Source organism: Genypterus blacodes, unplaced genomic scaffold (assembly GCF_046128005.1).
Source record: "Genypterus blacodes isolate CSIRO-AG114 ecotype Tasmania unplaced genomic scaffold, CSIRO-AGI_Gbla_v1 ptg000005l_1, whole genome shotgun sequence".
Taxonomy (NCBI): Eukaryota; Metazoa; Chordata; class Actinopteri; order Ophidiiformes; family Ophidiidae; genus Genypterus; species Genypterus blacodes.
The window spans coordinates 3,071,324-3,093,300 of NW_027466819.1; the positions used below are offsets into that span (position 1 = coordinate 3,071,324).

Consider the following 21,977-nt stretch of genomic DNA (forward strand, 5'->3'; position numbering starts at 1 on the left):
ACACAGTCAGTTTTAAAGTTTCAGTGTAAAGTTTTTAATCACACATTTGCACACGTTCTACTCTGACACACACACACACAAACATATGGACATACACGTGGCAGATGCTCTCCTTTTTTGGTGTTGTGTGTGTGTGTGTGTGTGGGGGGGGAGTCCCTGGCCTCTGGCTTACATTGCTGGCTGCATGCAGAGGGGCTTTCCTTTGTGTGTGTGTGTGAGTTGTGTGTTGCATGTTTACAGCTCTGAGTGCTGGCCCAGAGGTTGTCGGTTGTATTGAAGGTGGGCATGGAAACCTGGCGCAGCGTGCCACAGAAACCAGCAACCCCGCCCCTCCCCTGGCCCGGCCTGTGTGCGGATGACGCAGCCTCAGCTTTACCTCATGCTGTTGACTTTCACCCAGACGCTTCAGGAATATGACTTAGACGGGATGACTCAGTGCTTCACATTTAACAACTTCCAGTCCCCGCAGCAGGGACGGAATTTTGACTCTACGCAGCCGTTTCTCTTAACATGGCAGGCGCTTCAAAGTGGCCCCAGCAGTTTAACCGTGATAACCCGTGGCTCCGACTGAGGGCCGTCAGCCCTGGCTTCATGCCTGGGGGTCACAGGTCGCTTCTGTGACGGACGGACACTCTCAGCTCATACCTCTGCCAATAAGCAGGTGCCCCCCCTCCTGTTGGCTCTGTGCACCTGCATTGGCACTTCCTGTTCTCTCTGTATTCAGGTCGACCGCGCCTCAGATTGATTGATTAATCATCCGTTGTCATTTCTGCTCTTGGGTATAAGTTGTATTGTTTCTAAGGTTCACGTAGATAAACGTCATTAACAGGCATCCGCGGCTTCACAGGCTGTTGTGGTCTCGTTTGCTTAGTTTTGCGTCAGATTTTATAGAAGATTCTGTTCATCATGGAATTAAGAAGTCTGTCTGGTTGAGAACCAAAACGATGCATGAGAAAATGTGTCACTGTCCCTTTAAGGGGGCCGTCTCTCTCTCTCTCTCTCTCTCTCTCTCTCTCTCTCTCTCTCTCTCTCTCTCTCTCTCTCTCTCTCTCCCTCTCTCTTGTCCCAGCTGCTCACCATGTTCAAGTCTGGTCACATCTAGTAGCAGACAGACAGCGTGATGTGCACTCTGTCACTCACACACACACACAAGCACACGCACACACACAAACACACACACACACACACACACACACACACACACACACACACACACACACACACACACACAGTGGGGTAATTGTCTGTTAGGGGTTTGGCAGAGGGCCCATGCTGCACAGCTGCACTGGGTCAATAACACACACACACACACACACACACAAGCTAGCTGTTGTCTTGAAGTTTTAAAGTGTTTAATTTCTCTAAACTGCAGACATAAGTGACTTCAGATCTGCTTTCCCCTGATGTCAGATCACACACACACACACACACCTCGTGAAGATTTATGTTTTTCCTTAAGACAATGGAAAGGATATACATAATATATGCTACATGCACATACAGGACATGTCAATCATTCAACTCGGTCTGAATTTAAGTGAATGGGAGTAAATTAGGATTTGTATGGAGGCCACTTCTGTCCTGATCTGCATGTCTGCAGGCCGGCCATCCGCTCACACCCCCGACCCCCCGACCCCCCAGCCCCCCTCTGCTCGGCACAGCAGCTGACCTTTGACCCACATAGCAGACCAATCCAGCGAGGGTTCTGCGGCGGTGTGTTGCACAAACACAATTTCTCCTGCAGGGGTCACGTGCGGTGACGTCGGCCTCTCCCTCTCTCTCTCTCTCTCTCTCTCTCTCTCTCTCTCTCTCTCTCTCTCTCTCTCTCACACACAGCTTGTGTTGTTGTCCTATCGTGGCTCATGTGACGTGCATTGTTGGGATATTTCACGTTTTTGTTTACCTTTACCGCTTTCTTTATGATGCACAATATGGAAGTCCTTTAATGTGTGTGAGAGCTTTAAGTAATGGCAGCAAACAAACACCCAGTTGTGGCTCTATTGGTGCAGTTTGACAGTGCGGCTTTGTGACATTCTTAGTAATAGTCGCAGGATATTGAAGTCAGACGCTTGGCGACAGTAAATACCGAGCGATGAAATATAAATAACAGCCATCAGCAGCAGCTATTTGTGTGACAGGCGAGTGAGCGAGCGAGCGTCACACCTCAGCTCTCTGCTCCATAAAGCGTCTCTGAATAGACCGTCTCTGTTATTAATCGCTGTGTGAGGCCGAGGCGCCACACTGAGCCACTTCCTGTTTGTGCTCTGAGCTCAGTGCGTAGTTGTGATTGTGCTCGCCAGTGAAATGGGGTTTGTTTTTTGTTTTTTTATACAAGTACGCCGGTTCCCATGAGCCCTAGAGGGGCTGTAGGTGCACTGGCAAAGCATCATGGGAGTTGTAGTTGCTTGGAGGTTATTGACCCTTTTATCTTGGTAGAGACGGTGCTGAGTGAGCGTCAGAGTAGTTCCATCATTCAGCTTAGAATATGAGCAGAATGAGCTCTTATCAGGTGTTTGTGACTCTGTTGTTGACTTCTTTGCCTCTTTGTTTAGTATTTTCTATCTTTGAACAATGACCTGATTGGCAGGTTAAGGGTTAAAACAGGAGTTCACTCAAACTGAAACTCATAAATGGGCTGGATTCAGTCAGAGATCTGATCAGTGATCCATACGTGTCCGGGGGTCACGTGTCGACGCTCGGCTGACGTTTTAATCTGAGCTAAAAGGTGGCAGGAGGGAGGAGCGAGAAGGGAGGACCTCCCTCTTCCTCTTCCTCCTGGCTGGCCTCTCCTTTTTACAGGCTCCAGATGGAGCATTAACAGTTCACTTGACACATTGTCATGATGATGTGGAGGAGTCACACACACACACACACACACACACACACACACACACACAAGAGAAAGAGGTGTGTGAGGCATTGTGTGTGTGTGTGTGTGTGTGTGTGTGTGTGCATAGTCCTGCTTGCACCGTATGTGTTTGGGAGCAGTTATTATCTGGTGCTGCTCAGTGCTGCCCCCTGTCTGCCGTCCTGGTATCTCTCTGGAAGCACTCACACACACACACACACACACACACACACACAGGGCAGGGACGTCTGTGTGTTTGTGTGCCGTGTGTCGTCCTGCACTTTTATCAGACTTGGTGTCCGACGGTACTCAGAGAAGCTTGTGACATGTTCAGTGTTTAGCAGCTCCAGATCACAGAGCTCCGGCCTGCAGCTGCTTCACTGCCAGGCTTTTGCTTCGTCACTGCGGGTAGGCGCGGCGGCCCGGAGCTCGGGCTGGACGTGGGCCAGGATGTCGTTTAGACCGACCCAATTTACGGCGCAGAATTAAAAGGAGACGGAAACACCGATGTGATTTAGGTCGGTGGGTTTGTGAGCCTGTAGAAATCACTCAGAGTGGAGCTGAGAGTAAAGTTTGGAGTCTTTTCTCAACATTGTGCAACAGGAAAGGCTTCATCTTAAAGTTACTGAGGGTCTGGAGTTTGATAGTTTGATAATTCCGTCGCCTTCACCATACGCCTGTGTTGTTTAGCATAAATCGTTTGCAACAGGAGGCCTCAGGTGTATAATGCAGACACTGTACACACACACACACACACACACACACACACACACACACACACGATGCCAGAGGCTGCATTTACTGATTACGTCTTTTATTGGAATCGCCACGAGCCCGGTCTGGCTAACAGTGTGTGTTTGTGACAGAATGAAGAGAGTCGAGTGTGTTAAAGTCGCTCTGTGGGTTTGTTAGGAACTCGCCTCCACACACACACACACACACACACCGGCCTGTGACCAAACCAAACTCATGTACACGTCAAACTGTACTTTGTACATACAGTACACTTGCATATGAGAGTGTACCTCTCTCTCTCTCTCTCTCTCTCTCCCTCTCTCTCTCTCTCTCTCTCTCTCTCTCTCTCTCTCTCCCTCTCTCTCTCTCTCTCTCTCTCTCTCTCCCTCTCTGTCCCTCTCTCTCTCTCTCCCTCTCTCTCTATCTCTCTCTCTCTCTCTCTCTCTCTCTCTCTCTCTCTCTCTCTCTCTCTCTCTCTCGCCCGCCCGCCCGCCCCGCCCCATGACTCATCAGACACACACTGATCGCCGACACAAATGCACTCACACACACCTTCCATTTCCCAAATCTACTGGTCTGTCCCGGGCAGTGATAGAATCGTCTCCACCAGCCGCGCCATCATCGCTGGAGAGATTGGAGTTCAAGTGTGTGTGTGTGTGTGTGTGCGTTTGTGTGCGTGTGCGTAGAGGGTGTGTCAACCCTCTAAATAGGTTAGGTGTGTGTCATTTGTCCTACTGCGTGTTCCTGCGCTACCTGAAATAACTTCCCATTTCACACACTAATGGAGGTTGTATTGAGATTTGGGGCCTGTGTGTGTGTGTGTGTGTGTGTGTGAGAGTGTGTGTGCGAACATGTCATATAAGAACAAACAACCACAGCTTATCTCCTCATTAGCCATATTCAGCACCGCCGCCAGGGTGCACAGCTTCCCTGCAGAGCACACACACACACACACACACACACACACACACACACACACACACACACACACTGATCTGACGTCTCAAAAAGCTTCTAAACTCTGCGTATTGTTTCCTTCATAGCTTGATTTTAGTTTTAGAGAAGCAAGTAGTTCCAAACTGGCTGCGCGCACACACTCACACACACACACACACACACACACACACACACACACACACAAACACACACACCTCCGGGTCGGACCAAACCAGTGGGCTCAGGTCCATTTCTCACCCCGGCCTCTCATTAAGCAGACGCGCCCCACAGACAAACTGGCCGAGCGTAAAATAGATTTGCTTTCTGGAGTTGATAAACAGGCGATTAGAACTCCCGTGGCTGCCGCGGCAACCAGAACCTCAGGTCACTGATGGATCGATGTGAAGATGATCCGCACGGCGGCTGCACACACACACACAGGCGTGTGTGTGTGTGTGTCGCGTTGCAAGTGTAGTTACAGTCATGCAGACACTGCGGCTTGCATGACTGAGACGGACCGTTTCTTCTTCTTCTTCCTCCTATTTTTTGTTGGTGATGTTTCAGCGCCGCAGTTTGCTCGACCTTCACATGTGTCCCGTTATTTAAAACCTCTTTCTTTCTCTCTCTCTCTCTCTCTCTCTCTCTCTCTGCAGTGACAAACTTCAACAATGGCTTGGAGGCCAGCTCGGACTCGGATGACGAGGACAAGCTACACATCGTGGAGGAGGACAGCCTTCAGGACCCCGAGGCGGCCAACGCGGAGGCCGGGGCCACGCCGCAGGACAGCAAAGCCGCCGCCGCCGCTGCCGCCACCACCGCCACCGCCACTGCAGTATTACCACATAACGGCTCGTGGAACGGAGGTGAGAGCCCGGCACACCAAAGAAACGCTTGGTCCCATTTTCAGACTTGTTTTGCACAGGGCGCCCATGTGGCCTCTTATGTTCCACAGACATTAAAGGAACACGAGCGCCGCGTCTTCATGCGGTCACGTGCTGGTAGATACGTCGGAGCAGGTGGCGAGATTATACACGCAACTTTTATCACGTGGAACCGAATCGGGACAGATGCTGAATTACAAATCATCTGCCGTGTGATTCTGTTCACTGCTGCATGAACTATAGGACACACACACACACACACACACACACACACACTCTCTCTCTCAGGCCTCTGTAGAACATGTGAAGCCGTTATCAGGCCTTCTTTGTTTATGTTCTGCCCTCCTGGAGCATGACGTCATCACTCTGCCCGTCCCTATCTTCCTCACCGGTGGGTGAGAGGATTTGATTTTGCGTCGGTTTGCTGCATAGATTTGCATAGTAATCTGAGTAAAGCCCTTTGTGTGTCAGCTGAACGGTACCGCGCCGCATTGTAGCGCTCATTCACCGGCCAGCCAGCGCTTTAATGAGTTTAATGGCCTCGTTAGCGTGGTTACGTACGGGCGTGACTACGGAGACATCAGTCAGGTAAAGCAGAGGGAGAGAGAGAGAGAGAGAGAGTTTTTACTTTCAGATGAATTGAAAAAGGGGGTTAATGACACCGTATGCATCATATCCTCTTTATTACAACATGGCTGGACTTAATGTCCCTAAAACATTAAGCTCCTTCTGTCCCTCCTTTAGTTTCTGCCAATTTGTAGTATCAGAACTAGCTGCAGTTTAGAAAGTGTTTCTTCACTTTCACCTCCAAGGAGCATGGGAAAAAAACAGCTCTTGACACACACACACACACACACACATACACACACACACACAGCCATCAGACACACACACACACACATACACACACACACACACACACATACACACACACACACACACACACATCCACACACACACACACACAGCCATCACACAGGACAAAATTCAGAGCAGAGGCAGAGCAGAGGCAGAGCAGAGCGGGACGACCGGCCTGCAGCTGGGCCGGTATTGCACCGTTGCACTGGAGGCCTGCTTTAGTTGTTGCCTTGTAGCCTTACATGGACCTGCTCTCTTCCCTCCCTCGCTCCCTCTCTCCTTTCTGTTCCATTTCTTCCATCAATGAGGTTCCCTTTGTTCCTCTCTGTGATCCTGCTCCAGTCTTCTTGGTCTCTGGCTCTCTGAGGTGCTGCGGTGGCACGCGAGTCGTCCTCCGGTGTTTAACGTCGACTTGCCAGTGGGGCTTAGGGGCTTTGAGTATTAGTGCGTGAACCTTGACCTCCTCTTTAGCTGGACCCTTATTTCTGCCTCAGGTGATGACATCGTGTCGGGTTGCGTGCGATGGTTTCGTGACAGATCCCCCACGCCAGACTCAGCTTTGCCAATCAGGCTCAGATTCATGCAACAGTTAATAATGTCCTGCGTCAGGATGTGGCACCCGAACCTCACAGGGTCAAGGTGCACCGCTTCTTTAGTCACATTTGTGGAATCTGATCAGTTTTTAAAGAGGAATATAGTTAAGAGTCTATAAATACATTCGATATGCATTATTTTGACTTTTTCAGCCTCCTGCTTTAGAGAAACATAAACAAAGCAGGAAGTGAGCCGGTGTCGGACCTGTTCAGCTCCTGGTCGGGGGGGAAAGTCACTGTTGTAGGAGGGCCACAGCAGGAACCCTTCAAAAGGCTACGTGGGATATTTTTGGAGCGTCTGCCTCTCACTCCCTGCTCTCCTCCCCGTCTGAAGGCCAGAGGAGGAAGCGGGAGGAGCAGCTGGCGGCGGCCTCGCTCCTCCGGCCCAGCGACTCCCCCTGCAGTCTGGGCCGCACTGCAGCTCCCAACCTCTGCCACTTATACATTCACCACCGACACAGAGTGCAAGGCTCTGGCGGGGTGTAGGAGTGCAGTGGCGTGTGTGTGTGTGTGTGTGTGTGTGTGTGAGTTTGTCCAGCTCTTTGTGGAAGCTTCTTCTCATGAATATTCTGGTGTGCATGCCGAGCGCCTTGTGTGTTTATGCAAGTGTGTCCACGGTATTGGCTGTGCGTGTGCGTGTGTGTGTGTGCGTGCGTGCGCGCCACATGATTTCCTGTTTTCATTCCATTCCGATATGCCACATGTGAGTGTGTTGCAGGGTCCTGTTCGTCATTACTGCGCGGCTTATGTGGGGCATTTAGTGTAATTGTAGAGTTTGGTGGGAAAGTATGCAGAGAGGTGTATCAAGAAGGGGGGGGGAAGAAAGGAGGGGGGAGGGAGAGAAGCAGAACAACAGAGTAAATGTAGCTTTAGAGAAACAGAGGAAGAGGTGGGTGGAGGTAACAGGTTAAGATGGAGGGGAGAGATTACTAAGGAGAGAGAGGGGGAGAGAGAGAAGAGGAGAGAGAAGGAGAAGGAGAGAGAGCGAGAGAGGGGGTGACATGGTCAAATAAGGAGCTTGAGAAAGAAGGAAAGCAGCTGAGGAAGCATTTAAGAGAGAGAGAGGAGTGAGGTGAGTGTAAGAGTGAGAGGGGAGGGGGGGGAGGAGGAGAGGAAGAGGAATGATGGAGAGAAGGAGAGAGGGAGAGAGGAGGTAGAGGTGGAATGAGGTACGGGGAGATTTGGATGAGATCATGGGAAGCAGAGATCTGTGTGTTTAACATGAGGCTTAGCAGGGCTCACACACACACACACACACACACACACACACACACACACACACACACTATTCACCAAAGACTCCTCCCCTCTGTTTCAAGACTGGCTGTGAGATTGCAGATCTTGTGGGCTTATCCACACACACACACACACACGCACACCAAAGCTGCACCTGTCCCCGACGCGGGTCAACAGGAAGAGGCGTGGCCTTTGATCCCGCCTCCTTTAATCACGTTTGATCTCTGAGTCACATTTTTGTCCTTTGGGCTCCTGCCACTCGAAGGCTCCCAGGGACTCTGAGGAGCTCCAAGGTTTGGCGTGTGTGTGAGCCTTGTAATGAACGCACGGCCCGTCCAGAGTGTGTCCCGCCTCTTACTTAACGGAGGCTGGGATGGGCGCCGACCCCCCGTCACCCCCAAACAGGATAAGTGGCGTTTGGATGGACGGATGGTTTTGCTGTCTGATATCTGATCTGAGCTCCAGACGGTTCTGTTGTCTTGGAGATGATCTAAGCTGATGATGAAACTATAGTCATGACATCACACGGTCAAATGAAAACAAAGGTCCGACTGATCTAATCCCACTTCATGATTGAGGCAAATCAACGCCGTTAATCCAAAAGCATATTCCGTCTCCGTGTCACTTTTGTTTACATCACATTAAGAAACGATTGAAACATTGTGTGTTCTTGTGTACGGGTTCACCCCGTACGCACGTGTGTGTGTGTACAGTGTGTGTACACCCTGAAGTCAATTCCAGCGGTGCGTCGCGCTAATGAGCAAAAGTGTGGGATGGGAGGAAGGCCGGTGCCGCCGTTGTACCAGCGCCGTGTCCCCGGGTCACATTCCTCTGAAGTCTCACATTAGACGCCATCCCGCCGCTGTAATTACTCCCCTCAATCGGCTCATTACAGCCACAGGCGAACACGTGCAGCCAGCTGCTCCCGGGGAACCCAAACACCATCAGCGGGTTTGGTCCGTGCCGCTCAGCTGCTGCCTCAAATGTCTCAGATTACCTGCAAGAGCCGCATGAACGAGACGTACGTGAAGATTCTCTCCAGCCTGCGAGTGACGGCCAGAGTCTGACTGAGCCACTGATTTGGACGTAAACGTGCAGGAGAGCGTCCCGTTCAAATATCCCGCTCAGGCTTTGATGCTTGTGCGTGGCCGTGGTCGTCACTCACTGGGCTGCTACTGTATTCCTCTTCGCAGCTCTGTTAGCCGTCTTGTAAACAGGGATCAGATAACCGGCCGCACCCTCGACAGACGACCATGAAGCGACCTGAGATTGACTTTAGAGACCATTTTCGAGAGTTAATTGCTCGCGCGAGAAACAACCATTTCTCCAAAGCTCAGTCCGTACGGATCAGAACACTCCCATCTAAAGGAGGCAGGATGCACTTTGCACGTGCCGGGCTGCTTTGTCAGGCGCGGCGCTGCAACGTGTAAACTCAAATGGAATCAATCTAGATTTCGCCGCAATGAATAATGTATGTGGGAACTATTGTCTTTCACGGATGGGAGAGGAACGGAATGCCGACGCAGGTGAAGACACTGAAGTCACGCCGGCGTGTCAGCAGTACTTGTTCCTTTTTCAGAGAGACGCCAAAGACGATTCGGGCCCAACAGCAGTTTAGATGTTTTCTTTGTAGAGCTGCGGCAGAAAGAAACGGCTCGAGTGTGGAAAAGAGACGGAGGCGGCGTTTGGCTTTGTCTCCACTCTGTCCCGTCATCCAGAGGAAGGAACTGTTACCCTGCTGGTCTGGATCAAGGCCCTGGATGAAACGCAGGGACCTAAACTGCAAAGCCCTGCAGTGCACTCTAGTGGCAGGGCTGCGTTGCTGCACCTGACACAGCCTCCTCCTCAATCATCTGCTCTTACTCTTTATTTACTGCAATCAAACTGTCGTGTATCAAAGCAAAGCAATGAAAGTCAATCACAGTTTGAGAGTGATTTTCTACTACAGCTAAACTTAACCTAAAATGTTTTTTTGTGCATTTCAGTGAAGGAGGAGTGTGTGTCAGAAGAGGAGGAGGAGGACAGGGAGGGGGCGGCGGAGAAGAACGCGATGGTGGAGGAGATACTCCAACAGGGAGACACGCCCGTCATCTATCCCGAGGCCCCAGATGACGAGCAGAACACGCCAGAGTCGGGGGGCGCCGACGAAAACGGTACCACATTACACACACACACACACACACACGCTCACACACTAAAGGCCGATCAGGGTCGTTCCAGGGAGATTGTGACCCTAAACGCGCCTCTGTCCTCTCTCACACAGGCACGCCGGACTCCCTCTCCCAGCTGCACATTTGCACCTACTGCTCCCGGGGCTACAAGCGCAACGCCTCGCTGAAGGAGCACATCAAGTACCGCCACGAGACCACTGAGGAGAACTTCAGCTGCTCGCACTGCAGCTACACCTTCACCTACCGCTCGCAGCTGGAGAGGCACATGAGCCACCACAGGGGCAACCGAGAGCAGGTACACAGGACACACCGATTACACACACACACACACACACACACAAGGACCCATACAGGCACAGAAGCTAAAGGGAGGAGATAATAACCTCCATGAGTACCAAGAGGACACAGTGTTCTGCACGTTTACATGCCCTCGCTACTCTTAAGCCACACACATGGCGATTCAATGCATGTAAACGCACTGGCAAAACGGGCCTCAGCCAAGGCTAGCTTGAAGCGTTTCCATCAAAACGTCAATATAAGTCTAGTCTAGGGCGTCTAGGGCGTTTTGATTTTGTTAACGTCCCCAGCAGAATGCGTTGGGGGGCGTTTTGAGTTTTTGCTCATCTCAGATTCTCGTCACAGCGCCAAAGGGAACTGCCTTGCTCATCGGCTCGTCTTCCTTTATGAACTGAAGGAATGCAAACGCAGCATTTAACACCGACGGCTCAATCGAGGTAACAAAGCAAGGCCACGGTCGCCATCGTTGATAATCCTGATGATCCCATCAGGATAAAGGTGCAGACTTCCCAGCACCAGGCACAATAGATGAAGCTCTTCTGCCCTAAATGGCCTCTTTAAATTAGCATTCGACTGAACACTTTTACTCCAGCCTCCATTGGAAAGTTTTCATCTTCTTTTATTGTTGTATTTAATTTGTTTTTCATCTTTTGTACTCTTTAAGGCACTTGTCGTCATTTTTCTTATTTACTGTTACTCCATACACTGCTTGTTTGCATTCAAAATGTCAGACAGATTTCTCATTTTGGACGTTAAACGCGTGAATGTGGGGACTCATTTTGTACATTTGCACCCATGTGAGTGTATGTACACGATGATTATGATAACACGTAATAACACATAAATAAACAAATAGGAGGCCAACATTCGGTGTGGCCTGATGCTGCGTTCATGTTACCCTCGGAATTCGCATATTCAATGAAAACGCCCCTCAACTCAGAAATTCCCACCGGTAAAGTCGGGCAGAGTTTCCCATCCCTGGACTAAGAGTCGACGTCATTTCCTCATGGCGTCTCACGTTGTAACGTTTCACTTTCCGTAACATCTACGAAGGACGAACTGCACGCAAAACGCTTGTTTCTAGAACAGCCGATGGTCCCGTTCGACCTCACACTCCCGAGGTCTGATTAACGCAGCACGACTTGTCCGCCGGTAACCATGTGTGTACCTGTGCACACCGGGAGGCGGGGCGATAAGAGTGAGGTCACAGGGGAGGCGTGGCGTGGGAGCTTGTGCTCGTCTTTGTCCGGGATAACGGCACTAACTCTCGTTGTGAAGGAGGAGAGCGGCGATCTACCGGGAGTCTCCGTCCTCTGCGTATTTCTCTCCACGCGTGTGATAAAGAACTAACTGCAAGAGCTTTGACGCACATTTTCAAAGAACGAACGCGTTTCGCGACCTGACCGGAGCACGAGGGAACTCATCCAGGTGAGGAAGCAGAACGGGGGGGGGGGGGGGGGGGGCACCACGTGAACGCGCCTGAGTAAATCGATTGAAAGCGTAAAAGCAAACTGATAATCTATAGAATAACACATTAGAACACGTCGCCCTCAATCCGTGTTCACTCGGTGATCACTTATTTGTCCAATGGGGGAAAAGAAAAGAGTCACGAGAAACCAGAGACCACGCGAGCAGAATTGGGACCCAGCCCACATGAACACCTTTGCCTAGGCGGCCAATGGGCTGAGGTGACGCGCGCTGTGTGGTAACCTTTGTTGCGTCATCTCAGGTTCACATGTAGGTCAAAACTTTACTGCTTTGTTGTTATGCATGGTTGTGTTTTCATAAGTAAGGGAATATAGAGGCGCACAATCACTGTGCTGCGTGCGTATGAAGGGTTAATAATCTGTACGGCCTCTTCACGTGAGACCTGAAGGAACTCCAAATCGCGTTTGTGCTTTTATTTTGAAATAAAAATGCCTGAGCGGACGTGTCGGATTTCGCCCTTTAACGTGAAATTGATACAGAAAGTGGTCATCCTCAGTGTGTGGTTCAGCTGCGGACGAAACCCACATGAGCCACAAACGTTTATCTAAGCAGTTTGTAAACCAGAGCAGCACCAACCCAATGCAAACTATTACAGCGTGCATCTACAGGGCGAAACATCTGGATTTAGATGCGCTGGGTGCCGCTACCTGCCAAAGCTAACGACCTTTAATTTCATAGTAATTTTAATATGATTAATAGATAGGAATCGCGGTTTGGTAAAGCTTCTCTCTCTGGTGTGGTGCTTTAGCTCAGCAGGTTGAAATGGACAAAGAACAACAATATACGTTCGTCTTTCTTGTCATTTCATTATTTGCAGCACTGCAGTTCAGTCATAGAACACAGCTACTTTTACTTTTACTGCGTTTTGAAATGACAAAAGTGGGATAAATGTGTTTGTAAAGTTGAACTAGATGTAAGTTTACCTCGAATTTTATCTCTAAACTCAACAGGATAAAGTTCATTTTGTTAAGTTAAGTTTGTTTTCAATTGGTTTACCAGAGAATGAACGTTGGAGAACCTCTATTGTTTGTGGTGTGTCACCCAGGTTGGCCTCGGTTCAATGATAAGGATCCTGCTTGTTCCTTTACTTAAAGTAGAACTATGTTCAAAATCAGCATTCAGCTTCATCGCCTGCTGATCTCAGCAAAAACAAAAAGCGCCACGTGTATAATTAATATCCCCTTTATACCTGTGGCCTCAAACTGAAGCAATGTAGATCTAAAGGTCAGAGCTTTTACTCCGGATCGTTGGCTTGATTCAATTCCACTTTTCTTGTTAAATGTGTTTTGCTCTTGAACACCAAACAGCTCATAGTGACACTGAAAAGGAAAACCTCACAACTGACGTGGACAAACTCTTTCTGTTTCAGCGCCACGTTTCCACGACTACAGGAACGGTAACAGCAGGAAACCGCAGGTTCAAGTGTAACGAATGTGCCAAGGCCTTCAAATATAAGCACCACCTGAAGGAGCACCTGCGCATTCACAGCGGTAAGCGGTTACCCTCGCAACCACCACTCTTTATTTCATGCAGACAATCTAACGTGGCACAGTAAGCTCACGCTCACAAGCCCGGGCAGTTTCCGTTTCACACTTGTGTTTGCTCTATAATCACCATGTTTAAATCATAGTTATTACCCAATCTGAGCAGACCCGGAATAGCACAGAATCTAAATATCAATTAAACGTGAAAGAAATGCTCAATGAATGAAGTAGGGAATATTAAAGAAAACTCACGTTGATGGGAAATTCTCACTCCCTTTCCTTGACATATTGCAATTTTTGTCTCTGGCCCTCACAGGTGAGAAACCTTACGAATGCTCGACCTGCAAAAAGCGATTCTCTCACTCAGGCTCCTACAGCTCGCACATCAGCAGTAAAAAGTGTGCGGTGCCTGTCAACGGCCTTCCTCGGACGTCCGTCAAGCCCACGCCACCCACCACTCAATCTAAACCTGTCAGTATTGCCCCAACCAATACGATTCTGAAAGACAAAACTGAAAGCAAGCCCCTCCAGGAGCAGCTCCCAATCACCCAGATCAAATCCGAACCTGTGGAATATGAGTGCAAGCCTGTGATGGCGGCGCCATCGGCTGGTACCAACGGTGTGGTAAACGGAGGGGCGCCTGCTGTGGTTCCAGGCACAGCCCTGCCTCAGGGCGTGGCTATGGTTCTACCCACAGTAGGCCTAATGTCACCCATTGGTATTAATCTGAACGACTTGCAAAATGTACTCAAGGTAGCCATGGATGGAAACGTGCTCAAGCAGGTGCTGGGCACAGCCAACGGGGCGGTGACACAGGGGAAGCAAGGGATTCTGGTCCAGCAGCCTCAGCAGCAGATCATCAGCCTGCCGGCTTTCGTGGACCATGACGGCACCACAAAAATCATCATCAATTACAGTATCGGTCCTACCTCCGCCACCACTGCCACAGCTCAGGCTGCTTCATTTATTATCAAAAACAACCCTGCCACTCCCACCATCACCACCCCTGCAGCCCCCACCCCCAGCAAAACAGATGAACATCCAGCCCCAGGGGAGGAAACGGCCCCCTCCGATCTCACGGTGGTCAAAGAGGAGCCAGATTCAGTGCCCATCACAACCATGGCAGAAAAGCAGCCGGAAAAGCAAACAGCTATGACTGCAAACGCTAAAGCAGCTGAGTTGCCAAAAGCCAACAACACCAGTACGTGTATACTATGTGACGACTGTCCTGACAACTTGGAGGCTCTGCACCTCCTCCAGCACCGCAAAGCAGCCAACGGGGAGGCCGTTGACTCCGCGGCTCTGGACCCGTCGTTCGCTGCCCTGCTCAGCGAGGCGGGGGTGACGCTGGAGGAGCCGCCTGTGGATGACCTCCTCACACTCCTCAAGACCTACTTTGCCTCAAATGCTAACCCAAGCAAAGAGGAGTTGCAAAACATCTCACAGGAGGTCAGTATTCCGGTGGACGTGATGAGGAAGTGGTTTGCCAAGATGAACTCTGGGAAAGGCAGACGCCGTGATGGCATCATGCGCCTCAGAAATTCCAGTCTAGCGGTTGCATCAAAGGGGGTCAAAATCACATCGTCTGCCAAACCTTCACCAGAATTCGTTAGCACTTCCCTTTCCCCATCTGCTCCTTCGCCAAACCTCACCACAGGGGACCTTGTCATTGTCAAAACTGAGCCAGAGGAGCGTGAAATACAGAACAACCAGGCAGAACCGTTAGACCTCTCCCTACCTAAGCAGAGCGCCACTGAGTCAGACACACCGCCACCTACCAAACAACAGGAACAGCCTCTGAACCTCACCTGCCTGAGGAAGGAGCAGCTTGCAGGCAGAACGATCTACGTCACCACGCCTCAGACCGGCAAACCTGTCAAAATCGTCACCGCCGCACAGCTGCCCACCCTGGTGGCCATCACGAGCCAGGGCACGGTCGGCTGCCTCAACGCGATCAACACCACGACCAAGCGCACCATCCTCATCCCCCAACTCACCTACACCTACACCACTACGGCGGGCAGTGCTACTGGTGCAAAGACTGTTGTGCTCAATGGCCATAAGGTGAGTAGAGTGGACCAGCATTACCTAACATGACTGTTTGGATGTATTTGTGACCGTTACGGGTGCATAAACAAACTGCACTCTTCCTCCACTCCTAGCAGGAGGTAAAGCAGGACAGCAGTTCCGAGCTCTCCACCATGGAGGAGCAGAACGACTCGGAATTGTCTATGTTCCCCAAGAAGCGGCAGAGGCAGCACGGCATCTACCCCTGCGATCTCTGCTGCAAGGTCTTCCAGAAGGGCAGCTCCCTGCTCAGGCACAAATACGAACACACAGGTACGTCTTCTGTGTGCGTTTGTACTATAATGTGGATGACACAGGAACTGTGGATATGTGTTCTTCAAAACTTAAGAAGCCCAATTTGAAGTCTGAACATTCATTTAAATCCCATGGCTTTGTTTTATTTGATGGATCTCATTTGTAGCCCATTAGACATTTAGTTGAAAACACAAAGATGATGTTTAACGTATTGGCATGCTTCTCTATCCTGTAGGAAAGCGACCCCATGAATGCATCATCTGCAAGAAGGCCTTCAAACACAAGCACCACCTGATCGAGCACTCGAGGCTGCACTCGGGCGAGAAGCCGTACCAATGCGACAAGTGCGGGAAGCGTTTCTCTCACTCGGGTTCGTACTCCCAGCACATGAACCACCGCTACTCCTACTGCAAGAAGGACGACGCCAGCCCAGGCTCTGGCTCCGGTCCTCTAAAGGTTCTATCTCACGTCAGCAGCCCCGTCAATGTACCGCAGTCGGACAGCCGGACCACGACCCCTCCCTCCCAAATGGACTCGGACGAGAGGGAGAGCGAGGAAGACGAGGACGACGTGGAGGAGGCCATGTGCATGGACGATATACGGGTCGTCCAGGTGGATGACGGCGAGTGCGAGATCTACGAAGGCAACTTTGACGACGAGGAGGAGGAGGAGGAGGAGGAGGAGGAGGAGGATGATGAGGAGGAGATGGCAGAGGACGAAGGGAGGGGAGATGACGGAAGAGAGAAAGTGGAAGAGGAGTTTCTTTGCGAGGTGGTAGAGGTAGAGATGGGGGATGACACGGAGGAGGTGGAGGTGGGCGCCGGAAAAACAGATGACGCAAGTGAGGATACAGAGGAAATTGAGTGCGAGGCGAATACGGACAAAAGCGTCAGCGAGGGTTCAGACGACAGCGAGCCTGGGGCAGAGGCGACAGCGAGCGGTGAGTGAGCGGAAGCAGAGTTCTCTTGGGACGGTTTCGCCGGTCAGCGCCGGGTTAACTGAGACAAAGCCGCCCCTCGCCGTCGGAAGGAAGTGGCGGCGGTTGCCTGATCTTAACGGTCCACTACTGTGTTCAAAATCCCAGGTGTGCCTGAACTTGAAAGAAGAAGAAAAAAACGAAACAAAGCAGTGACTTTTTTTTTCTTGTTGAAATGAAATATCAGTGTTAAATTTGTTTTGTTTATAGACGTACAGATTTTGAACTCACCCACGAACTTGTCAGATTCGTTACTGAGACATCCCAGGTCGTTTATTGTTTGTTTGTTTTTGTTCATTTTGTCAGTGTTACTAATCTTGTGGTTCATGTTTGAAAACATTTTAACCTGTAAAGATGAGAAAGATTTCTATACCTTTTTATTGCCAATGAATTTTCCTAAATCAGTATTTTATTGAGTTTTACGAACAAAAACCTCTGCACTACAGTATTCCTGGTTTACCTATGGATACAACATGCCTCATGCATTGTTGCCCTTCAGTGTTATATACATACACTAGCTAGCAAGATCTCGTTCGTGTTAGCGCAAGTTAGCCAGTGCTAGCTAGCTCAACCTTTGTGTTTCAGTTTTGACTGTTAGCCTTAAGGAAGTGTTCTTGGGGAGGGTTGCGGGCGGGATGGGGAAGTCCGGTATGGCAAGATGGCTTCTGCACGCCGTAACCAAATTTGTCCTATCAGGGAAGTTAGAGTCACAACCTCAAAGCCAGCATCGGGTGGGTGGGGAGGGGGGCCTCTGTTTTGCGCACCAAGTGAAGCCTGAGTGGGTGGAGCTAGGTGGCGACGATGAAATTCAAAAACGGGCTGGCCTGCTGGGTAGGGTCGTGCGACATGATGCTATCCTAGCACGCTTGCCATATGTTTAGAAATAGTTTAGGTTGTGTTGTGGGAAAAGCGGCGTTTTTACAGTATTGATCAAAAACAGGCCAGGCTAACGTTAGCTGTAGCTTGCTAACGTTTCTCTGCATTCAGCCCCGGCACACCTTACTGTCATCCATCACCGCAGCAGTTTTAATTGCAATTACAAATTATTGTATTTATTTATCTGTGTTTATTATGGTTTGCATGAAACTTTGCAGCATTAAGATAAACGTTTCTTTTCGTTAGCCAAAAGCGCTGCGTCATCTCGCCTCTAAAATGGCTTCTGGACCGGATTTTTCCCCAGCTAAGATCTCGTCCACGTGGCTCGCCGCTCTGCTGCCAGGCTTGGCTTGAGGTCGCAAAAGAGGCGCACCCATTCTTATGGAGCTTCTCCTCATTTCTGTTCATTTCTCGAATCAGCCGTCAGTGTTATTAGCTTATATACGTATATATGAAGTCATACGTGAAGGAACAGGGCTGTTTTCCAGCTCCACCCCAATGCCTCCAGCCTTATGCAAGACCTGTGTGCTGTTAAAAGTGCCATTGAACAGTGTTATCATTTCTTCTTCACAGATGTAGCCAGTATTGTTGTCATTCTGTGTCACCAAACCCATATTTACTAATGTTTGTTTACTTGCTCAGATTTTGCAGTGTTGCGTATCTCAGAAATGGAAAGTGGAGCCGCGTGAAGGTCCAGTAAATAAAAGTATATATGTATTTAAGGCCCTTTAACAATTCCTGATTCATATTTGGAGGAAAGAGAAGTACATTTACATGAAATGATGCTGCGTATATTAACACCATAGTCGCCACCGTGCGTACACAACACTACTCAATTCATATCTATGAAATAAGATCCATTAAACAGAGGAAGTGCAACAGGAAACCCTGTTTTGAAGTAAAATTTTCAGCATTTACAGCACATTCACATGTAAACTAGCTAACTAACTTGTCAATGTGGTTTGTTTTGCGAATTGGAGCATTCTGGAGATATTTGTGTGTGTGTTGACCTCTGAAAAGCCTCTAAAAGCGTCTGTACATGAATTACAGGTACATACGACATCTTACCCTGAAACCATTCTATTCTTTTTGTGATGTAGCTCAGAGGTTGTTGGAGATAAACACACAAGGCCTTAAGCTTTTAAATTGTGCCGATCATAATCTTCATTTTAGCACAGGGGCCATAAGATGATAAGTGAAAGTCAAATACCTCCAGAATTCTGCAACTCGCATAAAAACCAATATAGGCGTCCAGATGGAAAGGATCTGATGAAATTTGGTCAAATTGTCAGAATATCGCTGTAGAATCTAGAATAATCTGGACTGAGCGCGTCTGTGGTTGTGATTGTAAATCAAATTCAAACTGATGTGTTGATTGACGCCGCCACACTGGAACGTTTCCAGCCGGCCGTCCAACGAGTGGATTAGAAATAAACAAGAGCAAGTTTAAAATGGTGACAGAACATAACCGTTGAGTGATTTTGAGTGCACTTGTTTTTGGACATTACTCACAAATGTGGCAAAGCTGTTCCGCACTTCAGGTAACAAACTTTAGTGAATGTGGTCCCTGTTTTATTATGAAGTATTTTCAGTTGGTTTTGCCGAACAGTGTTTATAGTTTTAGTCTTTTTTTATTTTATGTGTGTCCTCTTCTTTTCCTCTACAATGGCAGTATTAGAACCCTTTTCACAGATTTAAAAAAATGTACCTGTTTAGTTTTTAGAAGACTTTTTTATATTTATGTGTCTTATTTTTATATTTTCTTTTATGGTTATTTATTACACATTGTAGTGTACATTACTGTAGTTGGAATTGATACAATAATATATTTTAGTATGAAAAAAATAATCTCAAGGCAAACAAATATCCCAAAATGTGGTTCTGGGAACTGAAGTTTGTTTTAACAAAAAAACGAGGAAAAAAAACATGTAATACGTAAACCCGACTTCTGTTTTAAGCTAAAAGAAAAAAGAGGAATGAGGTGAGAAATAAGAAACTGTTACATGTGCATCTGCTCCTTGCGTTGTTATGAAGCTACTGAATTCTAAAACTCTGTGATTTTAAAAGCATGAGTCGTCGCCGTTTTAATGAAGGATCTTGTCATGAAGACGTTACTCCTCCCCCTTTATTTCAAAGCCAAATTTAGATCATCCCGCACCATATTTTTCTGTTTTGTGCCAACTTATTCCATTGTACTGTCGAGGCTGCATATTGTTCTTTCTCTGTCCTGACCCTTTGTAAATCCACTGTCGTTTTCTATTGTTTTTATGTTGGTTTTGCTCCATTTGTATGACTCCCCATCACAATAAAATATAAGAAAGTATTTCGGAGTGAGGTTTTTACTACCAAACTGGGACTCCATCTGCACACAAACATATATCTGTATTAACATGTCTTTGCAGGAGACAAATGCAGGACATTGTACTGCAGGTTAGGCAGTCCAGCTGTGATGTGAATGGGTCTAATCCCCGTTTAAAGGGTGTGTTCACACATGTTACCAGGTCTATTCTGATGGTACATTTAACATGCATGGCTTAACATCCCTGAGTAAACAAATACCATCACATATTCGTACATGACTCTCCTGTCAGTCAACAATTTAATCAAGACATCACTGAGTCATAATCTACTTCACACTATGAGATCAGTTCATCTGCAAGTGAATCAGATTCACACATGCATGGAGTCAAATAATGAAGAAATACATTGTTATTTCCCAGATCAATCAGCAGGTGGCACTGGAGGACAACCCTGAGCTTCACCTTGTAACACTAAACCATGAATAATCCAGTGATCATATTCATTCCCTTTTACTAGCTCCAGTTGAATTCCTGTTTACCTCTTTACATTATTAAAAGTGCCTCTTATTGCTGCTGATTGACAGAATTGAAAGAACTGCGGTTTTATAGAGCTCTTTAAAAACTCTACTAAAGAATGAACTTTCAATGTTGTCAAATATTTTGCATTTTGTGTCTGAAGTCCTTTGACATTACTGATTAAATCCAGTAGGTGGCAGTGAAGCTTTGGCCTTGTGTAATGGATTTACATGATACTTCCTGTTTGAGGCCTACATGACTGCATTCTCTTCACTTTGGGAGTAAGAACTGTGGACTTGAGTAAATATAAATGTACTCAACTACTGAATAAATATATTTTTTACAGCTACTTAGGTGTATAAATGTATGAGGAGTGACTTTAGACAAGTCCACCCATACCCATACATAATGTGTGATCAACATACACACACAGTATTAATCTGGTGTCATATGGGTGTCAGTCCTCAGAGATCCGGGTGTGTCAACACTTGATCTTGTGACAAACTGTGTTCAGTATTGATAAAGATGTCGACGACATTCTAGAGCTGGAAACTTGTGACACAGATTAACTAAATATTGAAATCCTTTATCTTGGTTCATTCTTTCCCTCACCAAACCCTAACATGTCTGTGCTCAGTGACAGACAGTCGACAGCACGATTGGTTTTGTTCTTATAAAACAGCTGTGACACAAATCTGCATTTCCAGACACATTGTGGATTGATCTTTGTCATTTTGGTCATTTTTTCTCTCTCTTTCCAGATGTACACAAAGGCTTTCCTCTGGAGCTCAGCCTCATAAATCTAATTTAATTTCCTCCATTTCAGGTCTCTGGATCTTCTCCTTCAGTGTTTTCAGGTCGACTTCATGCCTGTTTCCTCTAAACTTTGTCTTTCATCCTTGTTTCATCCTTACTTGCAGGAAATGCACATTATTAAACATCACTAAGGTCTGTTCATGTTAACTTGAAGGAACAACAATAAAAGAAGGAAATGTATGTTAATTAATGCACAATGTCCAAAGACAAACTGTTGCATTGTGTCATACTGTGATGCAGCATCACACATCCAGCAGAGCTCAGACTGGTTCCTATCTGTTTAAGGAGGAATAGAAGAGTGATTTTTGGATGATGACTAATAAGTGTGTATGTCTAAGTGGTGTTAATATTTCCTCCAGCACAGATGATCAGTGTTTGATAAGGTCCCTGTTGTCAGTGTGACGTCATTGTAACATTGACTGTTAGTCTCGATGACATCATAACTGTTCAAAGGTCAGATGTCCTCCAACAAACAACTGTTGGATGACATCACTTTGATCGTATATTACTAAGCTTCAGAGCAAAATACTGTGTCAGCAACACACAACACACGAGCGAGCAGAATGAGGCCCATCACTCTTCTCTGGATTGTTTGTCTGCTCTATCAGCTTCAAGGTAAATCATTCTTCAATAATGCGAGGGTT

General features: G+C 48.0%; 1 protein-coding gene across 3 annotated transcripts in view; it reads left to right on the plus strand.

Moving 5' to 3' along the window:
- zeb1a (zinc finger E-box binding homeobox 1a) overlaps positions 1-20,024 on the plus strand; it is a 42,342-nt gene extending 22,318 nt beyond the window's left edge. For 2 of the 3 annotated variants that reach the window (XM_076148758.1, XM_076148773.1), the window contains 7 exons: positions 5,173-5,382; positions 10,073-10,240; positions 10,351-10,553; positions 13,413-13,533; positions 13,844-15,591; positions 15,690-15,867; positions 16,085-20,024. In XM_076148758.1, the coding sequence (XP_076004873.1) occupies positions 5,173-5,382; positions 10,073-10,240; positions 10,351-10,553; positions 13,413-13,533; positions 13,844-15,591; positions 15,690-15,867; positions 16,085-16,797 (3,341 nt within the window). In that variant the 3' untranslated portion in view covers positions 16,798-20,024. The remainder of the gene's footprint in view (positions 1-5,172; positions 5,383-10,072; positions 10,241-10,350; positions 10,554-13,412; positions 13,534-13,843; positions 15,592-15,689; positions 15,868-16,084) is intronic. The other variant, XM_076148767.1, reaches the window with a different exon arrangement.
- Positions 20,025-21,977: the final 1,953 nt, after the last annotated feature.